The 22,886-nt window shown below is 33.4% G+C and overlaps 1 protein-coding gene across 1 annotated transcript; it reads left to right on the forward strand.

The window, feature by feature from the left end:
* Positions 1–10,990: 10,990 nt before the first annotated feature.
* LOC103828610 (probable pectate lyase 10) lies at positions 10,991–17,912 on the forward strand. Its single transcript, XM_009104228.3, has 7 exons — positions 10,991–14,259; positions 14,351–14,410; positions 14,499–14,567; positions 15,718–16,360; positions 16,974–17,077; positions 17,153–17,291; positions 17,372–17,912. Exons 1-7 carry the CDS (start codon positions 14,177–14,179, stop codon positions 17,591–17,593), a joined length of 1,320 nt encoding a protein of 439 aa, XP_009102476.1. The 5' UTR covers positions 10,991–14,176; the 3' UTR covers positions 17,594–17,912.
* Positions 17,913–22,886: the final 4,974 nt, after the last annotated feature.

A 22,886-nucleotide genomic window follows, 5' to 3' on the forward strand; every position in this document is an offset into this window, starting at 1 on the left:
TCAAGCCAATTGCAACACTTGGGGATCACTGTACAATTTACATTATTTTATATTATCGTGTATTTTAGTTAAGTGGCTGATTGATTGTGTTGCGTTGCTAGTTGCGTTATTCAAACAAGATGAAATTATATGTTTGAGTGAGCTAATACATTCATACTGTCACATTTGAAAACATAAATCAGGAGACTGCAGCCATAGATCGAACAGCTTGATATTGGTGTCGAGTTCTATCATCAACCACAATTTAGCGTTGCCAATATAAAACTCGGAATCTATAATAATTGGAAACTCACTTAAACTACTCTTTTTATAATCAATGTATGATGGTTTAATGCTTTATGTAGGTCTAGGAGATTATGGTTCCAGTCGTTATGATTGCCCATTATAAGCATATGGAATCACAAGAATACTCAACAATTTACAAAAGTTATTGAGATTATAATATATTTAGTTTCCAATTACTAAAACTTCTATGACATTTCAACAGATTATTAAAAAAGGCAAGCCAATTTTCTGAAAAAAAACATTAGAGAAATATAAAAGAATTGTGTGTGACGTATTAAATATTAGCCCGAAAAATTAATTTTAGTTATGGAGCTAAGGAATTAATGAAAAGTAAAGCAGCTAAGCAAGTGGATTATCTAATAAAATTAAGAGACTCTAAAATTAATCGAAGTAATGTTCATGTGTCTTGATTAACGGTGATAACCTAGCTAGACATGTGGCTTGTCTTATATGCCAAAAGTCAATGTCAAAACAAAGTCTTGATTGTTAGTGTTTTATGGTTTTTAATTTTGTTTATTTTTTTTGAACTTTCGGGTTTTAGATTTGGGTTAAGTTTTCTGTATAATTTCAGGCTTTTACTTTTAGTTTTTAGGCTTCTGTTTGTTTGAAATCTTTGTTTTGAAGTTTATAATTTTTTTATTTTCTGTATATTTTAGGTTTTTAAAATCTTGAATGGTTTTAAAAATAATTTTTAGACTTTAGGTTTTTGAGTTTTTGGTTTCATATTTTTGATAAATGTTTTAAATTTATATTAAAAAACATGATTGATACTTTTGTTGAGCTTTTGGTTTTTACCTTTTAACTTTTTATCTCTAAATATTATGTTTTGAAAACATTTTGTTCGTTTAAGTTTTAGGTTTTGAATTATCTATTTATTTATTTTTCTTTTCTCTTATAAGCTTTTATATCCAGGTAGGAATGAAAAAAAAATACAATTAAAACTAAAGAAAAAAATCTACAAACTCCGAACAAAACAGACTAAGCTAGCAGTGCCAATATTAAACCGTTATAATGGATATATAAAAAAGAAAAAGATTGACACCAAGAAACTTGCTGGAGCTGACCGCAAAGCGATTAGGAGACCGCCGTCAAGAATCTCCACGAAACCTAGCTGAGAACAGAGAAAAACTTAAGAAGCTGTCACCGTAATGATCATTACTGATTCAAATCTAAAATGCCCTAAAGACGAAAACGAGAGAAACAACCCGATAAATCAAACTTTCAGGGACAAGAAACCAAAAACGAAAGAAAGTTTTCTAACCCAAACGATCGGAGAGGTTTTAAAAAGTTTAGTTGCCTGCAAAAACAAAACAAAATCTCTATTTAAAATTATTTTATAAAACTTTTGTGATTATATTATTAAAAACTAAAATAATAGTTTTACTCATTTATAATTAAATGAAAAACATTTATGAAATAATGCATAAGTGTGTTATATCATAATTTTTAGAAAATACATTGTTACAAATTATTATAATAGAGATGTGTAAAAGTATGAAAACTTTTCTCGTATACAAAAATTATATTTTGTTAAAGTTAAATGGAGAAAATAGTAATACTTGCAAAATTTAATATTGAAAAAAAAAACTAATAGCAATTTTGTTGAAAATCTATAAGGAGTGGTTTTGGTTTTTGTTTAAAAGGTGAATTTTGTTTTTTGAAAATCAGTTTCCTGAATTACAAGAAAATTATTTTTCCAAAACCTTAGAATGGTTGGTAAAGTGATTATCTGAAAAACAAAAACCAAAGTATACGTCAAAATCTTGAAAACAAAATCAAGGCCCGAACGTGCTTGAGTAATGCCCTCATTAAACTTCCCACTATTTCCATATATTACTCTCTTTTTTTTTTTCTCTTTTTGTACTCTCTCAAAAATAATTTTGGGTTTCATTCTTTTTCAGGATCCATGTATATTTTTTTAATTGTGGCCATTGGATTTTTTTCATTCAAGAAATTCTTCTTTTCTACTTCATTCAAGAAATTCTTAAATCTTAAAGTCGATAATCTATTTCTTTTTGTGTTAATATGAAAAAATTATTTGAGACAACCCTCATATAGTCATATGTATCAATAAGTTTCAATGCACATGGGGCACAAATAATATGTTTTTTCTTTTCCAGCCGCACAAATAAAATGCTCGAAATATATATATACTTGATGCATTCTCCTAGCTAGTGATAATACTTGATGCATTGGATTTATGATGGTGAACTATTAAACTTTAAGAAGTCAAGCTGGTTTTATATATTGATAAATAATATGAAAATATATAGAGACGTAGTGTAGGCCACAATTGTTCTTTGCGCTTGAATTTGCATTTATATTTTTCATACTATAATTTGCTAATCATCAGAATGAATAATCAAAGATAAATCAAATTTATATTATTATTTCCTCTCTCACAAGAATGATAAAACATAATAATGCGCAAAGGTTTTTTTTTTTTTTTTTGAACATTAATAATGCGCAAAGGTTACGTGTTGGAGAATGTTAAAGTGGATTGGATTAAGCACCCTTTTACCACGAGGTAAAATAGCCGACCCATGTATGGATTGCATTTTGCCGGCCAGGTTCCTCTAGCTTTTTTCCAAACCGGGCTTACCATTCAGAATCGGTTCGTAGGTAACCATTATACAGCCAGTCACACTAACAGATTTAACCAATTAAAATTATATTTGACACCAACTCTGATCTCACCCAAAACTTTGCAAAAATGTATTTTTGGTGAATATCGATAATTCCTCTAGAATTTCCTTCTTACATTTTATACTTCTCTCGAGGAGTCTACAAATCTAAATGGTTATGACGAATAACCATACACTACAAGAAAACAGCGGTATTCTGACGGACGTTCCGACGGAAAATGAATTCCTCGGAATATACCGAGGAATTTCCGAGGCAATTCCGAGGAAACACAAAATTTGGCTTCCTCGGAATTTCCTCGGAATATTCCGACGGAATTCCGAGGAAAATTCATCTCGTCGGAATATTCCGACGGAATACCGAGGAAACTAGTATTCCTCGGAAAAAACCGATGAATTCCGAGGAAATATTATAGACGTTAGAGAGCCGTTGGAGAGCCGTTGGGGGATTTTAAAAATTCCGAGGAAATTCCGACGAACTAGCCGTTTGCATCGGAATTCCGTCGGAATTTCCTCGGACCGTCGGCAGGATTTCAACTATAAATACAAGCACCCCTCTTCCTCTTCATTCACTCCATATCTTCATCCTCCCTCTCACTTTCTTTACACACGAATTTGATTCATAAAAAACATGTCTTCTTCAAATTATTTTCGTTCTTGGATCGATCGACCTCATTTGGATCCGAACACGAGATTGCTTACGGAAGAATACCAACAAGGTATAACCGAATTCATGGGGTTAGTTCACCGACAACCGGAAGCAAAAACAGGTATGTTAAGATGTCCTTGCTCTAATTGTAAAAATAAAAAAGTTATTAAAGAATGGGATGTTTGGACTCATCTATATTTGAGTGGGTTTACACGAAGTTACAAAATTTGGTATCATCATGGAGAAACTGATTATGAACTTGGTAGTACTAGCGAACCTCAGCCAGCGGTTAGATTAGAAGATCCAATTAGAACGGATGTAGATTACGGTGTAGGTACTGAGCAGATGGTAAATGATCATTTTAGAGGGGAAGATTTACCCAATGCCGAAGCTAGGAGATTTTATGATATGTTGGATGCTGGAAAGCAACCATTGTACGAAGGTTGCAGAGATGGTCATTCAGCTTTATCATCTGCTACAAGATTGATGGGCATTAAGACGGATTATAATTTGGCTGAAGACTGTGTGGATGCGATTGCTGATTATGTAAAAGGTATTCTACCCGAAGATAATGTAGCTCCTGGCTCATACTACGAGGTTCAGAAACTCGTAGCTGGTCTTGGTTTATCGTATCAGGTAATAGATGTATGCAGAGACAACTGCATGATTTATTGGAGGGCGGATGAACAGCGGGTTTCATGCAAATTTTGTGGGAAGCCTCGTTATAAAGATACGAGTGGAAGAGTTCCAGTACCATATAAAAGGATGTGGTATTTGCCTTTGACGGAAAGGTTGCAGAGGCTGTATCTGTCTGAACGCACAGCGAACCAATGAGATGGCATGCGGAGCACTCAACAGATGGTGAGATCAGACATCCTTCAGATGCAAAAGCGTGGAAGCATTTCCAATCAAAGTATCCCGACTTTGCGTATGAGAGAAGAAATGTCTACCTTGGATTATGTACTGATGGTTTCAGCCCGTTTGGCAAGAGTGGAAGACAGTATTCTCTATGGCCAGTCATTCTTACACCATACAACCTACCCCCAAACTTGTGCTTGCGACGAGAGTTTTTGTTTCTCTCGATTCTCGTTCCCGGACCAGAGCATCCTAAGAGATCACTTGATGTGTTTCTTCAGCCACTAATATATGAGTTGCAACAACTATGGACTCAAGGTGCTGAAACATACGATGTTTCGTATAAAGAAAACTTTCAAATGCGGGCAGTACTAATGTGGACAATAAGTGATTTTCCAGCATATGGTATGTTATCTGGATGGACAACGCATGGAAGGCTATCATGTCCATATTGTCAAGATAACACTGATGCTTTCCAACTAAAACACGGAAGGAAAACGTGTTGGTTTGACTGTCACAGGAGATTTCTACCACCAGATCATCCATATCGTAGAAGTAGGAATTTGTTTACGAAGAACAAGAGGTGTTTGACAGTCCACCTCCGGAAATTCGTGGGAAAGATTTGAAGACACAACTTAGAGATTTTGGTGCAGAAAGGACGCCAGACGTCGGTGGACATGAGCATTTTCCGGTAGATGGTGTTGGAAACCTACATAACTGGCACAAAAAAAGTATTTTTTGGGATCTGCCATACTGGGAGGATCATCTACTAAGGCATAATTTAGATGTCATGCATATCGAGAAGAACTTTTTTGACAATCTCATGAACACGATCCTTAATGTTCAAGGTAAAACAAAGGATAATTTGAAGTCAAGACTGGATTTAGTCGATATATGTGCTCGTTCAGAACTTCATGTTGATGAGAGTGGTAGGGCTCCTTTTCCCATATACCGACTTGATGCAGCGGGAAAGGATGCGTTCTTTGATTGGATTTCAAACGATGTGGAATTTCCAGACGGTTACGCATCTAATTTGCGTAACTGTATCGACAGAAAGGAAGGAAAGTTTACTGGCTTGAAAAGCCATGATTGCCATGTAATGATGCAGCGTCTCCTTCCGTTTGCCTTCAAGGAACTATTACCACGAAATGTTCATGAAGCAATTGCAGGGATAAGTGGTTTCTTCCGCGATTTATGCACAAGATCAGTGACTCTTGAAGGTATTGAAAATTTGAAGACTAACATAGCTGTGATTCAGTGCAACCTTGAGAAGATATTTCCTCCCTCATTTTTTGATGTTATGGAGCATCTTGTTATTCACCTGGTAAGAGAATTGGAACTTGGTGGTCCTGTGCAGTATAGATGGATGTATCTGTATGAGCGGTATATGTTCCATTTGAAGAAGATGGTGAAAAATTTAAGTAGGGTGGAAGGGTCTATAGTCGCACAGATGATCAATGAAGAAACTTCAAACTTTGCCGAGTACTACTTTCCAGCAGAAGTTCAGACCAAAAACAGAAGACCTGCTCGGCATGATGATAGAGGCGAACGGGCAACATATCATTGGAAGGTTCCAGACATTTTCACAGACGTTGGACGACTTAGCGGAAAACCAAAGGACCGTCGACTTACTGATCAGGAGCGCAGTCATTTGCAAACATATTTACTCACCAACTGCGAAGATGTTCTTCAATATGAAAGGATTTTCATGGCAGAAAAGCGGTTAGAATATAGATACGCCACAGAGGACGAACTAGAAGAAATGAAGCAGAGAGAATTTGGTGGATGGATGTTTACTTATGTGAGTGATGGTTTGGCCAGAGGTGAAACATTTGACGATTGGATACGCGAGATGGTCGTTGGACCAAACTTTGTTGTGAAGTCATATCCGAGATTTTGTACTCGAGGATATGCATTCACAACTCAGAAGAGGAGACGTTCGAGTACGACTTACGATGCTGGTGTTTGTTCTGCATCAGGAGATGATGTATACTACGGACACATAAATGAGATTTTGGAAATCAAGTATTTGGGCATGGTTGGATTGCGCTGTACTGTTTTCTATTGTGACTGGCACGACAACACTCCAGATCGAGGTGTGAGAACAGATGCATTTGGTGTTACATCAGTAAATTCAAGACGGAAGCTGCAATATTATGATCCTTTCATTCTTGCTTCTCAGGCCGATCAGGTTTGTTATATCAAGTACCCCCGGGTAAGGAACAGAGATGATCCATGGGTTACTGTTACAAGACTCAACCCGAGAGGCCGAGTTCAGGGAAGTTCTGAGCTGGAAGACCCACTACAACCAAGCACATCCGGCAACTTAAGTGCAGCAGAAGATTTAGGTGGAGTTGGCCTTGTAGTCGATTTAACCGACTTCGGAGAAGAAGCCGCCGTTCACGTAGAGGATGAACCAGTGATTGGAGAGTTTCACCAAGATCCAGATTCAGATTCATCTGGTGATGACGACTCGGAAACAGACTAGCGTCGACCTTTTTTTTTTTTTTTTTAAAGGAACATTCCGAGGAAATTCCGAGGACAGATAGGTTTTCCTCGGAATTTCCTCGGAATAGATCTTCTCGATTGAAATCCCCAATTCCTCGGAATTTCCTCGGAATTTTCCGAGGGAATTCCGAGGAACTCTTTATGTTCGTCAGAATTTCCTCGGAAAATTCCGAGGAAATTCCGAGGAATTGGGGATTTGATTATAGATTCATTTTCCTCGGAATCTCCTCGGTATATTCCGAGGAAATACCGACGAACACAAGGATATCCTCGGAATCTCCTCGGTATATTCCGAGGAAATTCCGAGGAACTTGTGGTTTTAAATCGAAAACAACGTTTTACGGATTGAATAACACGTATATAACCTTCATTAAGTGTCATAACCAGATTATGATGTTTGGAACTATGAACTTTGGTGTTTTATCCAATAACAAACACTTTTACGATTGCATGAACGAAAACCACACAACATAAGAGAAACACTTATACACTTTAATAAACGGTAAAGGGAATACTTACAATTATTTTTGAAATTGTGTTATTTCATGGTTTATGATCATCTATACAAAAATCCTCAATGGTATGCATTATAATTGTATAAGAAATGAAATACGGCGAAAATAATCGATGTTTTAAAACCCCAAACCCTGGTTCCTCAGAAATTCCTCGGAGATTACCGAGGGTATTCCGAGGAATCCTTGTTCGTCGGAATATTTTCATTTAACCGGGTAAACCAAGCCGCCAAATATTTCGGGAAATTGAATCAAAGAATTCCGAGGAAATTCCGACGGAAATAAAAAATATTTCCGAGGAAATTCCGACGGATAGTTTCCGTCGGACGCCTCATAATATTAGGGCGAGCCCGATCTTCTTCCCCATTTCTCTCTTTCTCTCCGCGCCGCACAGCTTCTCCTCTCGCGATTTCCGGCGACTCCGCCGTTCTCTCTCGCGTTTTTCCGGCGAATCTCTCCTAATCCTCCCCCATAATCATGTAAGAACCCTATCCCACTCTTTTAGGTTAGATTTGTATGGTTTTTAAGTAGATTTGATGATTTTGGAATGAGATTTATAGATTTTGTTAGGGTGAATGGTAGATTTGTGTAAAATCGATTTTGTTAGGGTGAATGGTAGATTTGATGATTTTGGAATGAGATTGATTATGTATTTCACTTGATTTGAATTTTTTTTTTAGTTTTTATTAATTTTGTGGTTATAAAAATCGAATTTGAAATTATATATATATATATTGAAAACGTTTTTAGTATATAAAATCTATTTTTTGCATTTTAAATTCATTTATATATTTATTAAACATTTTTAAAATCTATAAAACTTTTTTTAAGATTAAAAATCATTTATATAATTTTTAAAAACATTTTTTTGTGGTTATAAAACGTTTTATGTATTTTATATGTAAAATATAAATTTCTATATTTATTAAACATTTTTAATATTATGAAAACTATTTTTGTAATTATTTAACATTTTAAACATTTTTAAAACTATTTTTCGTAATTATTATGTTTTTGGGATTTATTTAAACTATTTTTAAAATTTTTAAACTATTTTTTATTTATTAAAACTTTTTTTATTAATTATTAAACTATTTATATTTTTGTGATTAAAAACTATGTTGTTTAACTATTTTTTATTTAAACTGTTTTTTTTAATTAAAATTATTAGAACTAATTTTTAAATATGTTTTTTTTTAATTTACAGGTCTAATGATGATCAGATCCGGCCTCGCCAGCGTCGTAGCCGGGGTGGTATGGGGAGCCAGTCTCGGGGTTCTTCCAGCCATGTTCAGGATTCCGTTTCGCCCCACAGCTCATACCATACATCTCCCTCTCCATTACTCGCTCCTGCTGCTCCCGCTCCCGCTGCTGCACCCGCTCCTGGTCCCGCTGCTGCACCCGGTCCTCCGGGAGTGATGAGGGTTGCGGAGTTGGTTCGACAGCCCGGTCGTGACCATCTTCCCTATCTCACTGAGTATCCACATGGACATGGTCAAACATGGTAATTTAAACTTTTATTTTTTAAACTATTTTTTATTTAAACTATTTTTTTATTAATAATTTTTTTTTTATTAGGTTCAACCGATCCGGGAACGGGATCAGCGCATGCGGTAAGTATTCTAATTTTAAATTATATTTTTTATATTATTAATACTATTTTTTGTAATTATTAAACTATTTTCTATATTTATTAGACATTTTAAATATTATTAAAACATATTTTTTGTAATTATTAAACTATTTTCTATATTTATTAGGCATTTTAAATATTATTAAAACTTATTTTTTGTAATTATTAAACTATTTTCTATATTTATTAAAATATTATATTTTTGTGCTTAAAAACTATTTTTAAACTATTTCAGCAAGAATTCAACTGGAATGCCGATGATACGCTCTTTATCTATCACCATTTTGTCCATAAAGTTATGGACAACTATGGGAAGCAGATGTACGAGTGGAAGAAGAAGTGGGAAGTAAACAAGGTAGTTTTTAATTTATTAACAATTTTTAATTTATTAAACTATTTTTAAAATTATTAAACTTTTTTTTTTAAATTAAAAGGTCCCAAAGTCGATGAACGACACGGTCTGGAAGGAGTTGTGTGCGCATTGGGATAAAGAAGAGACGAAAGAAACTTCTTCCACCAACTCCAACAACCGCAGGAGCGACCGTAAAGGAAAGGGCATCTACAAGCATAACTTGGGTGCTCAATCAATTGCCACTCTGGCGGATCGCATGGTAAGTTCAACTGCTTTTTCTTCAATTATTTAAGTTTCAGAATTTAATTTTTTATGCATTTTTTCAAATTTCTAATGTTTGTTTAATTTATTTTTTTTTCAAGGCGGAAGAAAATGAGGGCGAGCCGGTTGATGATCTCGCCCTCATGAAAAGGGCGTATACCAACAAGAAGACCGGCCAGATTGATGATGGTCTTGTGAGGGACGTGGTCGACCTGGTCCAAACTCAGGTGTATGACGAAGTGTCTCAGCTTCAAACCGATGATGACGATTCGACGGCCTCGACCAACTTGTCTCGGGTTCGAATCAACGAAATCGTTGAATCGGTAAGTTTTTTTTTTTTAAAAGTTCAATTTAATTATTTCTTGATTTTTATTTTATCATCAATTTAAATTATCTAAACTTGGTTATTTATATTTCAGTCGGTTCCAAAGAAAAAGGGACGTTTGGTCGGTTTGGGTCGTCGCTCCCGGTCGGCTGCTCCTTCTTCTGCACCACATGCGTATGTTGATCCAGAAGTTCTTACGGCTCAGCTGAAGGACAAGGATGATCGGATATCTGCGTTGGAGACCCAGATGGCAGCTCAACAGGCGGGCTATGAGACCCAGAAGAGGCTGAACGAGCAGATGATGGAGATGATGAAGAGGATGTACCCGAACGAGACGTTCCCGAACATTCAAGACCCGTAGTTTTTTTTTTTTCCAAAAACTCTGAATGTTTTATTTAAATTTGAATATTATCTACTATGTTTTATTTTTTGTTTTATACAATTTTAATTTTTAATTTTAAAAATTTTAATTTTTTTTAAAAAAATAATTTTTTTCAAAATTCCGAGGGAATGGAGTTCCTCGGAAAATTCCGAGGAACTTTCTCCCCTCGGCAAATTCCGACGAACTTCAAGTTCCTCGGAATTTTCCGAGGGAGAAAGCTCCTCGGAATTTTCCGAGAAACTCCACTCCCTCGGAATTTTCCGAGGGAAGAAAGTTCCTCGGAATAGTCCGAGGAACATTTGTTCCTCGGTATTTTCCGATAAACATTCCGAGGAATATTTCGTCGAAACTTCCGAGGATTGGACCATCGGAATTCCCTCGGTATTTTCCGAGGAACCTTCCGACGAACTTCGTGTCCTCGGCGTTTCCTCGGAATTTTGTTTCCTCGGAATTCCGTCGGAAAATTCCGACGGAATTCCGAGGAAGTATGAATTTCCGAGGAGATATTTCCGAGGACTTGTTTCGTCGGTATGTCCTCGGAATAGCGTTATTCCGACGACATACCGACGATTTTTTCCCTCAGTATCCCGATGTTTTCTTGTAGTGATATATCAATAGATTCGGATAGACTTAAGAGTTGATGGTGTTTTCTTTTCTAACAAAATTTCAAATTGATGGATTGACGAAAAAGAAACAAATGATTGACAAAAAAAAGCAGTAAGTGTAAACAACTGGAAAATAATATAAACATAGTAAGCGGTTTGTTTGGGTAAAAATACAAACACAAATTCAGGTAAGTCACGTCTTCTTAGAAATTCAATCTGTTTTCTTTTTTCTTTTAATCGTAAAACAATGCTCCAATAAGAACGCTCTACATTTTGTTTGTTCTTTAATTTGTTTAATTGTTCAATTTGTAATTCCTACAAAAAAAAAAGTGGATATTGGCATGGTGCATATAATTTTATTTTTATATTGAATGTTAGTTATAGTACTTGACCTAAAAAAGAATAACTCGGTTCAACAGAACGTGTGTTGCATCTATCCATCGTCGAATTATAAACCTTATAACTAATACATCTTTTTGAACACATCTTTTTAACTAATACCTAAATTCAACTTTTCGTAGACAAATCAGTCACATGCTTTGAGATTATGTTAGTTTGAGAACCATCCCTTTTCTTTGCGTCGATATAGAATACGGGTATGTACATTGTACTTAGAAACATGCAGATAATTTATTCAGGCATGTCATAATCCATAACCACGACGTCAAAACTCTTATTATAAGACGTTACCTAATCTCAAATTTATGCAGCTCGGCGACTTAAATGAAAACCATCAATTTTTTCAACATATTATATAGATATCCAAGCTTCAAAACTAGACGTGGTTGCCATGCATTTTGTAGTACCCGGAACGACGGGCATAAGCAAACTTATAATTATGTTGACTAATTTTTTCATCAAGAATTATTGTACGTCATATTCATATCTATTACGTTTTTTTCTGTAAGAATATCAATTAGGTAGTTCAATGATTAATTTTCTGTATTTTAGGATTGCAAAACCTATACATTCCAAGTTGTTCACTGTAGTTTCAATTATTATTGTCATTTTAATCATTCTAAATGACATTTTTATGATAAAGAGGTTTTGGACTCGTGAACTTATACACCTCTTCTTATGGTCCAGCTCTTTCCTCTTCTCTATCCAGTTAGCTAGGGAAATTTGTATATGGTCTTCTAAGTCATTAGGTTGCTTTCTCCTTTCCCTTCTACTTTGTTTAGTTTTATTTTTCGTTTCTCTACCACTAGTCTATCTTTGTAATTTCTGTCAAAAAGAAAAGCTTTGGTATAAAATTAAAAACTTATACCGAAAAAAACTTATACATCTCGTAAGACAAGACTTAAACCATATATTTAACAATAAAAGACTCTTTCCAATGTGAACAGAATCGGTGATCTCAAGGTTTATACATTTTTGTTAACCAAGAAACTTAACCACTAGATCAACTTATCACTGATCTTAGAAAAAGTTTTGGGTTTTAATTAATGTTTTAAAGGATATGAAAATGAACGAAAATATATTTTGCATGTAGTTTTTTGTTTGAAACTAAACTACTAACCATAAATATTAAACAACTATAAAATCTGATGTACGCTTTTTACACAATGCTTTTGTGTTTTTTTTTTCTCAAAAAAGTGAATTAAGTTTTTTTCTCAAAACACAAAACACGATGAGAAAAGTATTAAAAATGGCCAATCAATTTTTGTCGAAGCTAGATTTGATTATAAATATACTATTATCAAGAACAAACTAATCTAGAAAAGACTCCATGTTACTAAATATTTATGTCCCATAGTTGATTAATATTTTGATAATATGATGCATATCTAAATGATATAAAGTACAATATAAACTCTGCAAATTAATATTTGATAAATTAATAAACACGATAAATTAATAAATAAATTTGGTTCTAAGTTGTACTAGTACAAAATCGATAAAATAAGAAGATGATAATATTTAAAAAACACTCAAATATATATATATATATATATATATATATATATATTTCATTAAAAACATGATTAATAATTACTATGTATAAAATTTATATAAACATAATAAAACATTTTAATTTAAATTTTTAATAAATGGATTTTATTTTGAACTTTATATTTAGTTATAAATTTTTTGTTATACTATTGTATTACATAAAAAGTGTTTGTATTTAGTTACACATATTCAAGATGTATAAAATATATAAAATGTTCTGATAGAAAACATGTGATTTAAATATATAAATTTAATCGATCTATTTTGAATTAAAACATTTTTCTATTTAAAATAAATTTATAAAATATAAATCTATACATATTTTAAAAAAACTAATAAAACTAAAAACTAATAAATTATTATAATTTGACATTAATTTATAGAGTTTTGTGTATTTTTTTAAACCACAAACAGTTAGTAGGGTACATTTTTCTAAAAAATTAACTGAAAATATATTTTTTTTTTCTTGCAAAATAGCTGGTCTCGGAGATCTAAGCAAAACACAACTGAAAATATATTTAACGTGTAAAGATAATAATGGTAGACTAGAGATATTATTCTCAACGTTTTTTATAAATGTGTAAATATGATTACAACAGTAGAAAACTAGGGAGTCTTAAAATAACTATTACAAAGTATGCACTCTAACAAAAAAATACATTAGATTATCGAGAGGTATATAAAATTTGGTCAGAAGGAACTGCAAAGTGGTAATTTACCAACCAAAAGTATGAAGGCTAAGGCGGTAAGACCATTATTAACCCTAGTCTCTTAACTGGAGTTCTTAGCTTCGGATAAGAGACGGTTCTTAGGTTTTTTTAGATTTTAACTAAGAAAAATTAAGAATCATCTCTTAAATAAAAGATATAATAACCGTCTCTTAGCTGAAAAATGTAAAAAAAAGTGTTAAATGATGAGTGAAGAATCCCGGCCAACCGGGATTAACGATGCCCTAAATAATGTTTTAAAGTCAACCTAATATCACGGAAGACAACATATAGAAGACGGCGTTAAATTATATGTTCCCGCCGTAACAGATATCCTAACGTCGAGCAATATAATAGTTTAACGGAGTTAAGCGCCTTCTTTCCACCTTCGTTGCTTGCCTATATATAAGCATATTGTAATCTTCAGCTTGTCCAAGTTACATATCTCTCTCTACTCCTTTCCTCTTCATCATACACAAAGGAGAGAGAGCTTCAATATATTTAACAATGGCGGTCTCGAGAAATCTCTTAGCTCTCTCAGCAAGTCTACTTGTTCTTGCATTCTTTGTCTGTGTAAATGCATCGACAAGGTAAGCTCAGAGATTCTCAAATACTTTTACTAATTCGTTCTTAGTGAAAGCTTAGACGTAACTTGTTATCTCTGCATCTTTTTTGTAACAGAGCTCACGAAACAGAGGAGCTTAAGTCTCAGAGCCTGACTAATTCATCAACGGCTGATAAGTGAGTTTTTTACTTCTTGTTCAATCTCATCCATCCAGATTTGATCAGTTAGGATGCTTAAGTAATGATCTGTTTGGCTGTTTCTCAGTTTAAGCGACAGTGCATGGAATGAACACGCCGTTGAAAACCCAGAAGAAGTAGCTGCATTGGTCGATATGTAAGATATACTCTTAAACTTATTCGTAGATCTTCAAAGCATTTAAAAAAATTAATATTCACTCCAAGATAATATTCTACATTTTCTAAAAATATTAGTTTTACGTTTTCATAATAATTCAATAATAATAAACTGTAAGCTTTAAAAATTACTATAATTATTGATTACTGTCAGTTTAAAATTATTTAAATTAATTAATGTTTTAAATATATGTAAAAGATAAAACAATTATTTTTAGAAAACAGACGAAATATCTTATCTGAAACAAAAATAGAATGTATTCAATTACTGATGAGTTAGACATTTTTATTGTATATATTTCCACGCTGTGGCCATTTCATATAAGTCTCAAACGTTGTGATTCCTTACCTATAGTATTATGTTATTCCCAAAAAAAGTTTTCTATTACGACAAAAAAACGTTATGTTAATAAAACGTATGTATGAATAATCAAACCAAAATAGAATAACTAATAAAATAAAAAATCTTATAAAGAAGTCGATCAGTTCTAGATAAATGATTTGTAGTTGTCTTCCGAGAAATATAATATGTCATATTATATTATGAAATCTTGAAAAAAATATTATTACCTTATTCCTTACATATTAATATATTATTATACATAAGTACACACCCATAATTTCCTTTCATAAAATTTAAAAGTTTTTCCCGTAAATGTTATCTCTGTATACTGAATTTAGAAAATATCTTCATGGGCCACAAGTTCTTACAGCTATATATATGTGACACAGACACGCCGTGATCGCCATTTAAAGCGCCTCTGTCGCCGCTACTTTCCACCGACGTAAACATATAATTAAATATATGCATATATTTCATATTGTGTATTAGAGGCTTCACATTTATTTAGGCCATCACATAAATAGAATTATCTTTTTTAAAGAATGATCAAAAGTTTTCCGTATAGTCCGTATCACAAGTTATATGATTTCGTATATTAATATGCAGTCACATTTATTACACCACATGGGTCCCTCTTCTTCTTTGGTCCTTCTCACACGTGATCTTGTTGAATCTATGGGCTTTTCAATATACCCAAAATTCTGCGGGGTTGATTTAATAATTATTAAAGTTACAGCACTCTTTCTGCAAATATAATTAGTTGAGTGAATTTGATTTTCGCGGGCAGGACGATAAGGAACAGCACGGAGCGGAGGAAGCTAGGATTCTTCTCATGCGCCACCGGAAACCCAATCGACGATTGCTGGCGATGTGATCGGAACTGGCACCTCCGTCGCAAGCGTCTCGCCAACTGCGCCATCGGTTTTGGCCGCAACGCCGTCGGAGGACGCGACGGTCGTTACTACGTCGTCACAGATCCATCGGACAACGACGTGATTAACCCGAGACCGGGAACGCTCCGTCACGCCGTGATTCAAGATCGTCCGTTATGGATCGTATTCAAACGGGACATGGTGATCATCCTGAAACAGGAGCTGATCATGAACAGCTTCAAGACCATCGACGGAAGAGGCGTGAATGTCGCGATCGCGGGAGGCGCGTGTATCACGATCCAGTATGTGACGAATATTATTATACATGGGATTAATATCCATGATTGTAGACGGACGGGTAACGCTATGGTGAGAAGCTCTCCGTCGCATTACGGGTGGAGGACGATGGCGGACGGTGACGCGATTTCCATATTCGGGTCGAGTCATATTTGGATTGATCATAATTCTTTGTCTAATTGTGCTGATGGGTTGATTGATGCGATTATGGGATCTACAGCCATTACCATCTCCAATAACTATCTCACTCATCACAACGAGGTTCGTTTCATTGCTCATTATATCGCCTTACATAACGAGTTCGGTTTTGGTGGTTTGGCTTTCGGTTCGCACAAAATCTTTGCCAAGTTGAGCCTAACAAAAACTTGGTTCGGTTTGATAATGGGTAGTTCGGTTTTTAACAATTTTACCAAAATGAACCGGTTTTTTTAATTTTTAGTTCAAGTTCTAGCTTAATTTAGTCAAAATTTTCGGTACCTTCAATTAAATCAGGTTAGTTTGGTTTGAAATTTGGATTTGTTTTCAGTTCAAGTTTGACTAAGAGCTCGGTTTAATCCGGTAAAACTAAAAAAATCGGTTATCGATCAGGTTCGGCCTTATATTACCAAATTGGATATACCTAAACTGATATTGGAAATGGTGCTAAATTTGTTGTGAAATCATTTAAACTTCAAACCTTTTGAGGTGGGTTGGAGTCAAAACTTCATACTTAGCTGTCAAATTAGTATAGTTTTACAAGTTAGGTTGTGTTAAAAGAGATATTTTTTTTAGTTTGATCATAGCTTAATCACACTACAGAGAAATACAGCTTTAATATGATTCATTTTTTATGAACATCAAGACTTTAAATTAATTTTCTTGATTTGGAATGCAGGTTATGTTGATGGGACACAGTGATTCATACACAAGAGACAAGGTGATGCAAGTGACAATAGCATACAATCATTTTGGAGAGGGGCTTATACAGAGAATGCCAAGGTTCTTACTCCCTTTTTTTCCTTCTGGTTGTTTGATTCAGAAATCAGGAGTGCTGATTCTTGTGTGTTTATTCAGGTGTAGGCACGGTTATTTCCATGTTGTAAACAATGATTACACACACTGGGTAATGTATGCGATTGGTGGAAGTGCTAACCCAACCATCAACAGCCAAGGCAATCGGTTCCTTGCCCCAGCAAACCCTTTTGCCAAAGAGGTATACAACTAAGCTTACTACACTTGATCATGACACCTTTGTGAAGTAGGACATATCTGAATGTTATATTTTTCTGACAGGTGACAAAGAGGGTAGGTTCATGGCAAGGAGAATGGAAGCAATGGAACTGGAGATCGCAGGGAGACTTAATGCTCAATGGTGCTTACTTCACTAGATCTGGAGCTGCTACTCCTGCAAGCTATGCCAGAGCCTCTAGCTTGGGAGCTAAACCATCTTCCGTTGTAAGTATGCTTACCTACAGCTCTGGTGCCCTCAAATGCAGGATTGGTATGCGGTGTTAGCTAATTCTATAACCCTCAAAGCCAAGACCTAAAAAGATATCTGAATAGCTAAGGGAAACAAAGAAGAAAAATAACTTGTTTTCTTCGCTCCCGTGTTTTACTTTTTCACTGTGTCCTTTTCTCTTCCTTGTACCATCGTAGTGTCCTTCCTATCCATATCTACTCGTCAACCTGGGCCGGCTTTCATGAGCCACAGTGTTGTTCGATTTCCTATTGTAGTACAGTGCATTCTTCTTCTTCCTTATTACTCTTTTGGTGTATCATCCTTGTATCATATATTCTTCTACCAATGTAATGCCTTTTATAACTGCGTTTGTTACACCATTCTCATTGACCAATCTTAGATAAACCCAAAAATCAAATCAGAAGGGTTTATTTCTTATGAAATAAATGCAAATAGCCAACTAAAGTGGGGAATTACAAAAAGATTAGTATAACAGAAATTGAACTCGGAACGGTATCGCGCTGTCAACTCCTCGTTTTCTGCCGGGCTGTACTAGTACAACGTTGATTTGTTTCTCAGCATGTTCACCTCCAGTGGTTCACAACCTCTTCCAAAGTTCCATGGTGGGTCTAACCATTGTAACAGGAGCACAACAACATCCCATTGCTAGCTTTAACGCACAATATGCCATGCATGAATTAATGAATATGCATCTTTTGTAGGGAAATTTGCCAAAACTAACCCACAACTTAATTTTAACCCCAAACCTATACCCAAACTTGAATCAAATGCAAAATTAACCTAAAAGCCTTGTGAAATTACAGCTCAGCCTCTTGTGACCAAAAAAAAAAGAAGTCATTTTACGAATATAGCTCCAGTAAGTCGTCTGATATTTTGAAAATCGTCTGGACGACTTTAAAGTAAGTCTTCTGGTATAGATGATCTTAAAAATAATTTATAAATTTTTTAAAAAATATTTTGATAAGCGAAAAAATTAAAACAAGTAATTATAAACAGTTTTAAGTGATATAAATTAAAATATAACAAAATTGAATTGTTTTCAACATAGATGAGTAGGTAGTGAATCATGGTATTCTTTGGTCTAGGGTTTGACAACATATGTTGTAGTATTGTATGTATTTTTAGGGTTAGATTTCGGAAAGCTTGAATGTTTTTTTGAAAAATTAAATTTTTACCTATACGTGTTTATTTTTGTGTATAGTAAGCACTTTTGAAGTTTAATTTGATTTTATGAAATATTTAGTTAGTTAATTAAGTTTAGGGGTTATGCTTAGGGTCCAGACGACTTCCATAGAAGTCGTCTGGTGAAGAAACTAAAACAGACGACTTACATGTAAGTCGTCCAAATATTCCCGCCTAAAATTTTTAAAAAAAATATTTTCTCGCTTAAATAATTTAAACTAGACGACTTACTTGGATCTTTGATTAAATAATGTAAGTCGTCTGGGAAATCTTATATTTTAGTTTCCTGCTAAAAATATTTTAATTTTCCGCTAAAAATATTAAAGTCTTCTGGACGACTTACAAGTAAGTCGTCTAGGAAGTCGTCTGAATCAAAAATATTTAACCTAATTGGATTTTTTTGTCTCCTTATCTAAAGAAAAATTTACACATTCTCTCTACTCCTCTCAAATGGCTGTAACAAAAATGTAATGTTCATCATTTTAAAACTCTTCAACCTCTCTGTAATCTATTTGACTTGAAAACACCAAACTTTATATGAATTTTTCAGTTTTGTCTCATGTCTTTTTTACTAATCTATATTTTTTTACAGGTTTTTAATCAGATGGTACTCATCTTCCACTCATTTAAAGGTAGATCTATTAATTTTAGATATGTATTTTTGTGTGTTCTATAAAAGTAGATTTATCCAATCTTCCACTCATTTTTTCTGTTTTTAAGCCATTTAAACGTTTTTGGATATGCAGGTTTTTCAGATCTGGATTTGATATGCAGGTTTTTCAGATCTGGAAGACTTCTGGGACAACTTACCAGTTAGTCGTCTAAAATATAATGCACTAGACGACTTTCCAGGAAGTCTTCCAGACGACTTCCATCTCAGTCAGGGAGCGAGGAATACAAGGGCGAGTCAGTCACCACTTTACTCGGAGATAAAAGCTCTCATTTGAGAAATAGAATGTATGGGAATCTAAGGCATTTTACTGTTACATTTTGCAACGGATTGTTCTCAGTTGGTGAAGATGGTTTCGGAACCAGAAGAATGAGCAGCCTTTGCAAGTTATTTGAAAAATATAAATATCCTGAAGAGAAGTTTCAACAGTTCAGAGGTTATTCATATACCACAGACGCAGAATTTAAGGACACACTCTCGCACGCAGTGCAAGGGAACAACTGTCGTTTGTTGTTCATATGGATATGGAGTTACCAGTGTAGTTTACACAGTCTATATGAGCCAGTTTAAGTTGCTGACAAAAAAACACATCGTTTATGGTTGGTAACAGTTTTTGGCGCTTTTCAACAATCATAAAAACGCTATAAGTTGCTTTAAACCATCTCAAGCTTCTTAAAATCAAAAGTTGGTTTCCACTAACGTTTGCAGTTGCAGATGGATAAATTATAAAAATATTTACTAAAGATATTTTCAACTTTAAACTGTATAATTGAAATATTATAAATAAAATACATATATATATATATATTTATATTTTAATTTAAAGTCACTAACAATATCATAATTTATAGTAAAAACTCTAAACAATATATTCACTATAAGTTTAGATATTGATATACACATATATAAAGATATATACATATATAAACAAAACAAAATATTATTTTCAAAGTTCTAATATAAATTTTCAAAACAAATTTATTACAATTATAAATTTCATCTAAACAAAAAATAAATAGACAAACATAAGTTGTTATTAATTTTATTATATTTATAATTATTTTATTTTATCATAATAATCTGTTTTTGATATTTATAATGTGTTAATGTGTTAATTATGGTAATTTATTATTAAACCGCTACAACATATCATAATCAATCAGTCATAAATATCTCGCAAACAACACTAATAACGCTAAAAACCGCAGCCATCCACATCTACAAACTCTCTCAGCCGCTTCCATAACCACATCGTTTCAACCAGTTAGGCCCTTTATGTATCTTTTAAAAAGATCAACAAAAAGAATATAGTGTTTGATTAAAAGAATATAGTATTTAAAATCATGAATAAAATTATGGGTCAAGATCAAATATCAGAAAACAATACCAAGATAAGGTAGATGCTGAGAAATATAATTTTACATTTTATTGATGGAACAAATATTGCAAGACTTGTCCATTAAAACATTAGAAGAAACCGGTAACCAGAAACAATGTGTTGTAAATTCAGTAAAGTAGGATGGCATAATTTAGAACGCCAATCGAACAAGTTGGCCTCTCAGATGGAAGCAAAATCAAGTGATGATCGATGAGATGAACTTGTAGATCAAATCTACATACAAATTAGAAATATAACACTAGAAATGCCCAAATGTTCAAAGCTAAGCAAATATGAGAAGGATTTAAACTAAACTAACATGGTAGAAAAATCAACAAAAGTCAATTAAAGTCAAACAGCAAAATTTAAGAAGAACCAGCCTTTTATTTGAGGTTATTGACTCAAGTGATCAAAATATTAACCTATGATGATAATGCAATCAACCATTGTTAATCTTCAATCCTAGAATCACTATTCCATTTCTTATTTTATCATAATCATGTTCAACTGTCTATTTTCCAATGATAGGTTAAAATGCATTATGCTCACATCGTAATAGCCACTAAACACCTTGAACATCAATTTCTAGTGATTAAATACGTAAAACATTTAATTGATTCATTAAAAAATTTCATCAAATAATTTTTAGATGCCAATATCTAACTAATTATGTAAGCAAATAAAAAAATATTAACCGGTTGAATTCTTTCGTGAATGAATCAATTTCATTCAAACTTGTGAAATTGTTATGGTTAACACATACAATTAAATTTTATCGAATTATTATGGTAAATATAATTAATAAAGTAATTAGGAAGAGTAAAAAAGAATATAAAAGATGTAATAAAATACTTAAAATATGTAAGTTTTATTTTTATATTATTGTAATAAATGTTGTCAAATTATTTGGAAAAGATAATAAATGAAGTGGTTAAAATTACTTTGAAAAGAAATGCAAAAAATGTAAGAAATCACTTAAAGTTAGGCAAATAATATTCTATACACCAACTTTAATAATATAGATAGATAGATAGATAAATAGATTAAAAAATAGTTGCAATATACTACATAAAAGGAAATGAGACATAAATACGGCAAAAATCAAGACTCAAACGACAACTGAACCATGCGGTATCACATATGTTCACTCTGATACGAGGATAGAGAAGTTTGGAGCCAACCATGTTGACCTCTCTACGTATGCTAGTAAACGTGAAACACAAGCTTGATCAAGTTTATAACTTAGCCAGGGAACAAGTTGTTAACCTTCAAGAGTAAGATGTATTCATCATCTTTCCGAAGAACACAACCTCAATAATAAGTTATCGCATCCTCTTAGCTTCAGTTAATGAATCAATTAAAGATGATACTATTAGAAAAACCTGGAATGAGAAGATTAGTGATCTCTTGTACCATGATACAAAGATTTAAATTCAGTCAGCTTAAACCGCAAATCCCCATTTTGAAGACTCAGGAATATAAGATGAAACAAATTCTTTGAAACCGTGCAATGCAGCAGGATACAATTTATAGCCAACTAGTGGAGGATCAAACCAAGTTTAGTGTTTTTTTTTTTTTTTTGTAACAACCAAGTTTAGTGTTTTAAAGATCTGATGTTTATTATCTTTAGGAGAATATGATGAGTCACATGAAATAAATCCACTCTCTGGTGTGTCTACCAACGATACTACAAAGCTAAAAAAAAATTAACGCAAAAGCATCCATAAAGAGAAGCTGGTTGAATTTGATGGGTTAGATACCAATGTAAGCATATGAAAAGTATTATTGAATGATTATTACAAAGGAACCAAATATATTAAGGACAATGTCAAATCTTATTTTGGACAAGTTAGATATGCACTAACATGTTATACATTTTTGTATTTAATGAGAACAACGCATATGCTATATCAGCAAAGAAAAACTTGAAATTATTTCATCAAAACAGTTCCAAAGGTATAGTTATCTTTTGCAAGATTTATAGATATAATTTTACTTTAGTGTTTAAAAGAGAAATTATTAATTCTACTCAATAATTGTTCTAGACACCTATAAGCACAACCATTCAAAATCTAAATCAAATTTTGAATAATCCAAA

This window comes from Brassica rapa, chromosome A07 (genome assembly GCF_000309985.2).
Source record: "Brassica rapa cultivar Chiifu-401-42 chromosome A07, CAAS_Brap_v3.01, whole genome shotgun sequence".
Lineage (NCBI taxonomy): Eukaryota > Viridiplantae > Streptophyta > Magnoliopsida > Brassicales > Brassicaceae > Brassica > Brassica rapa.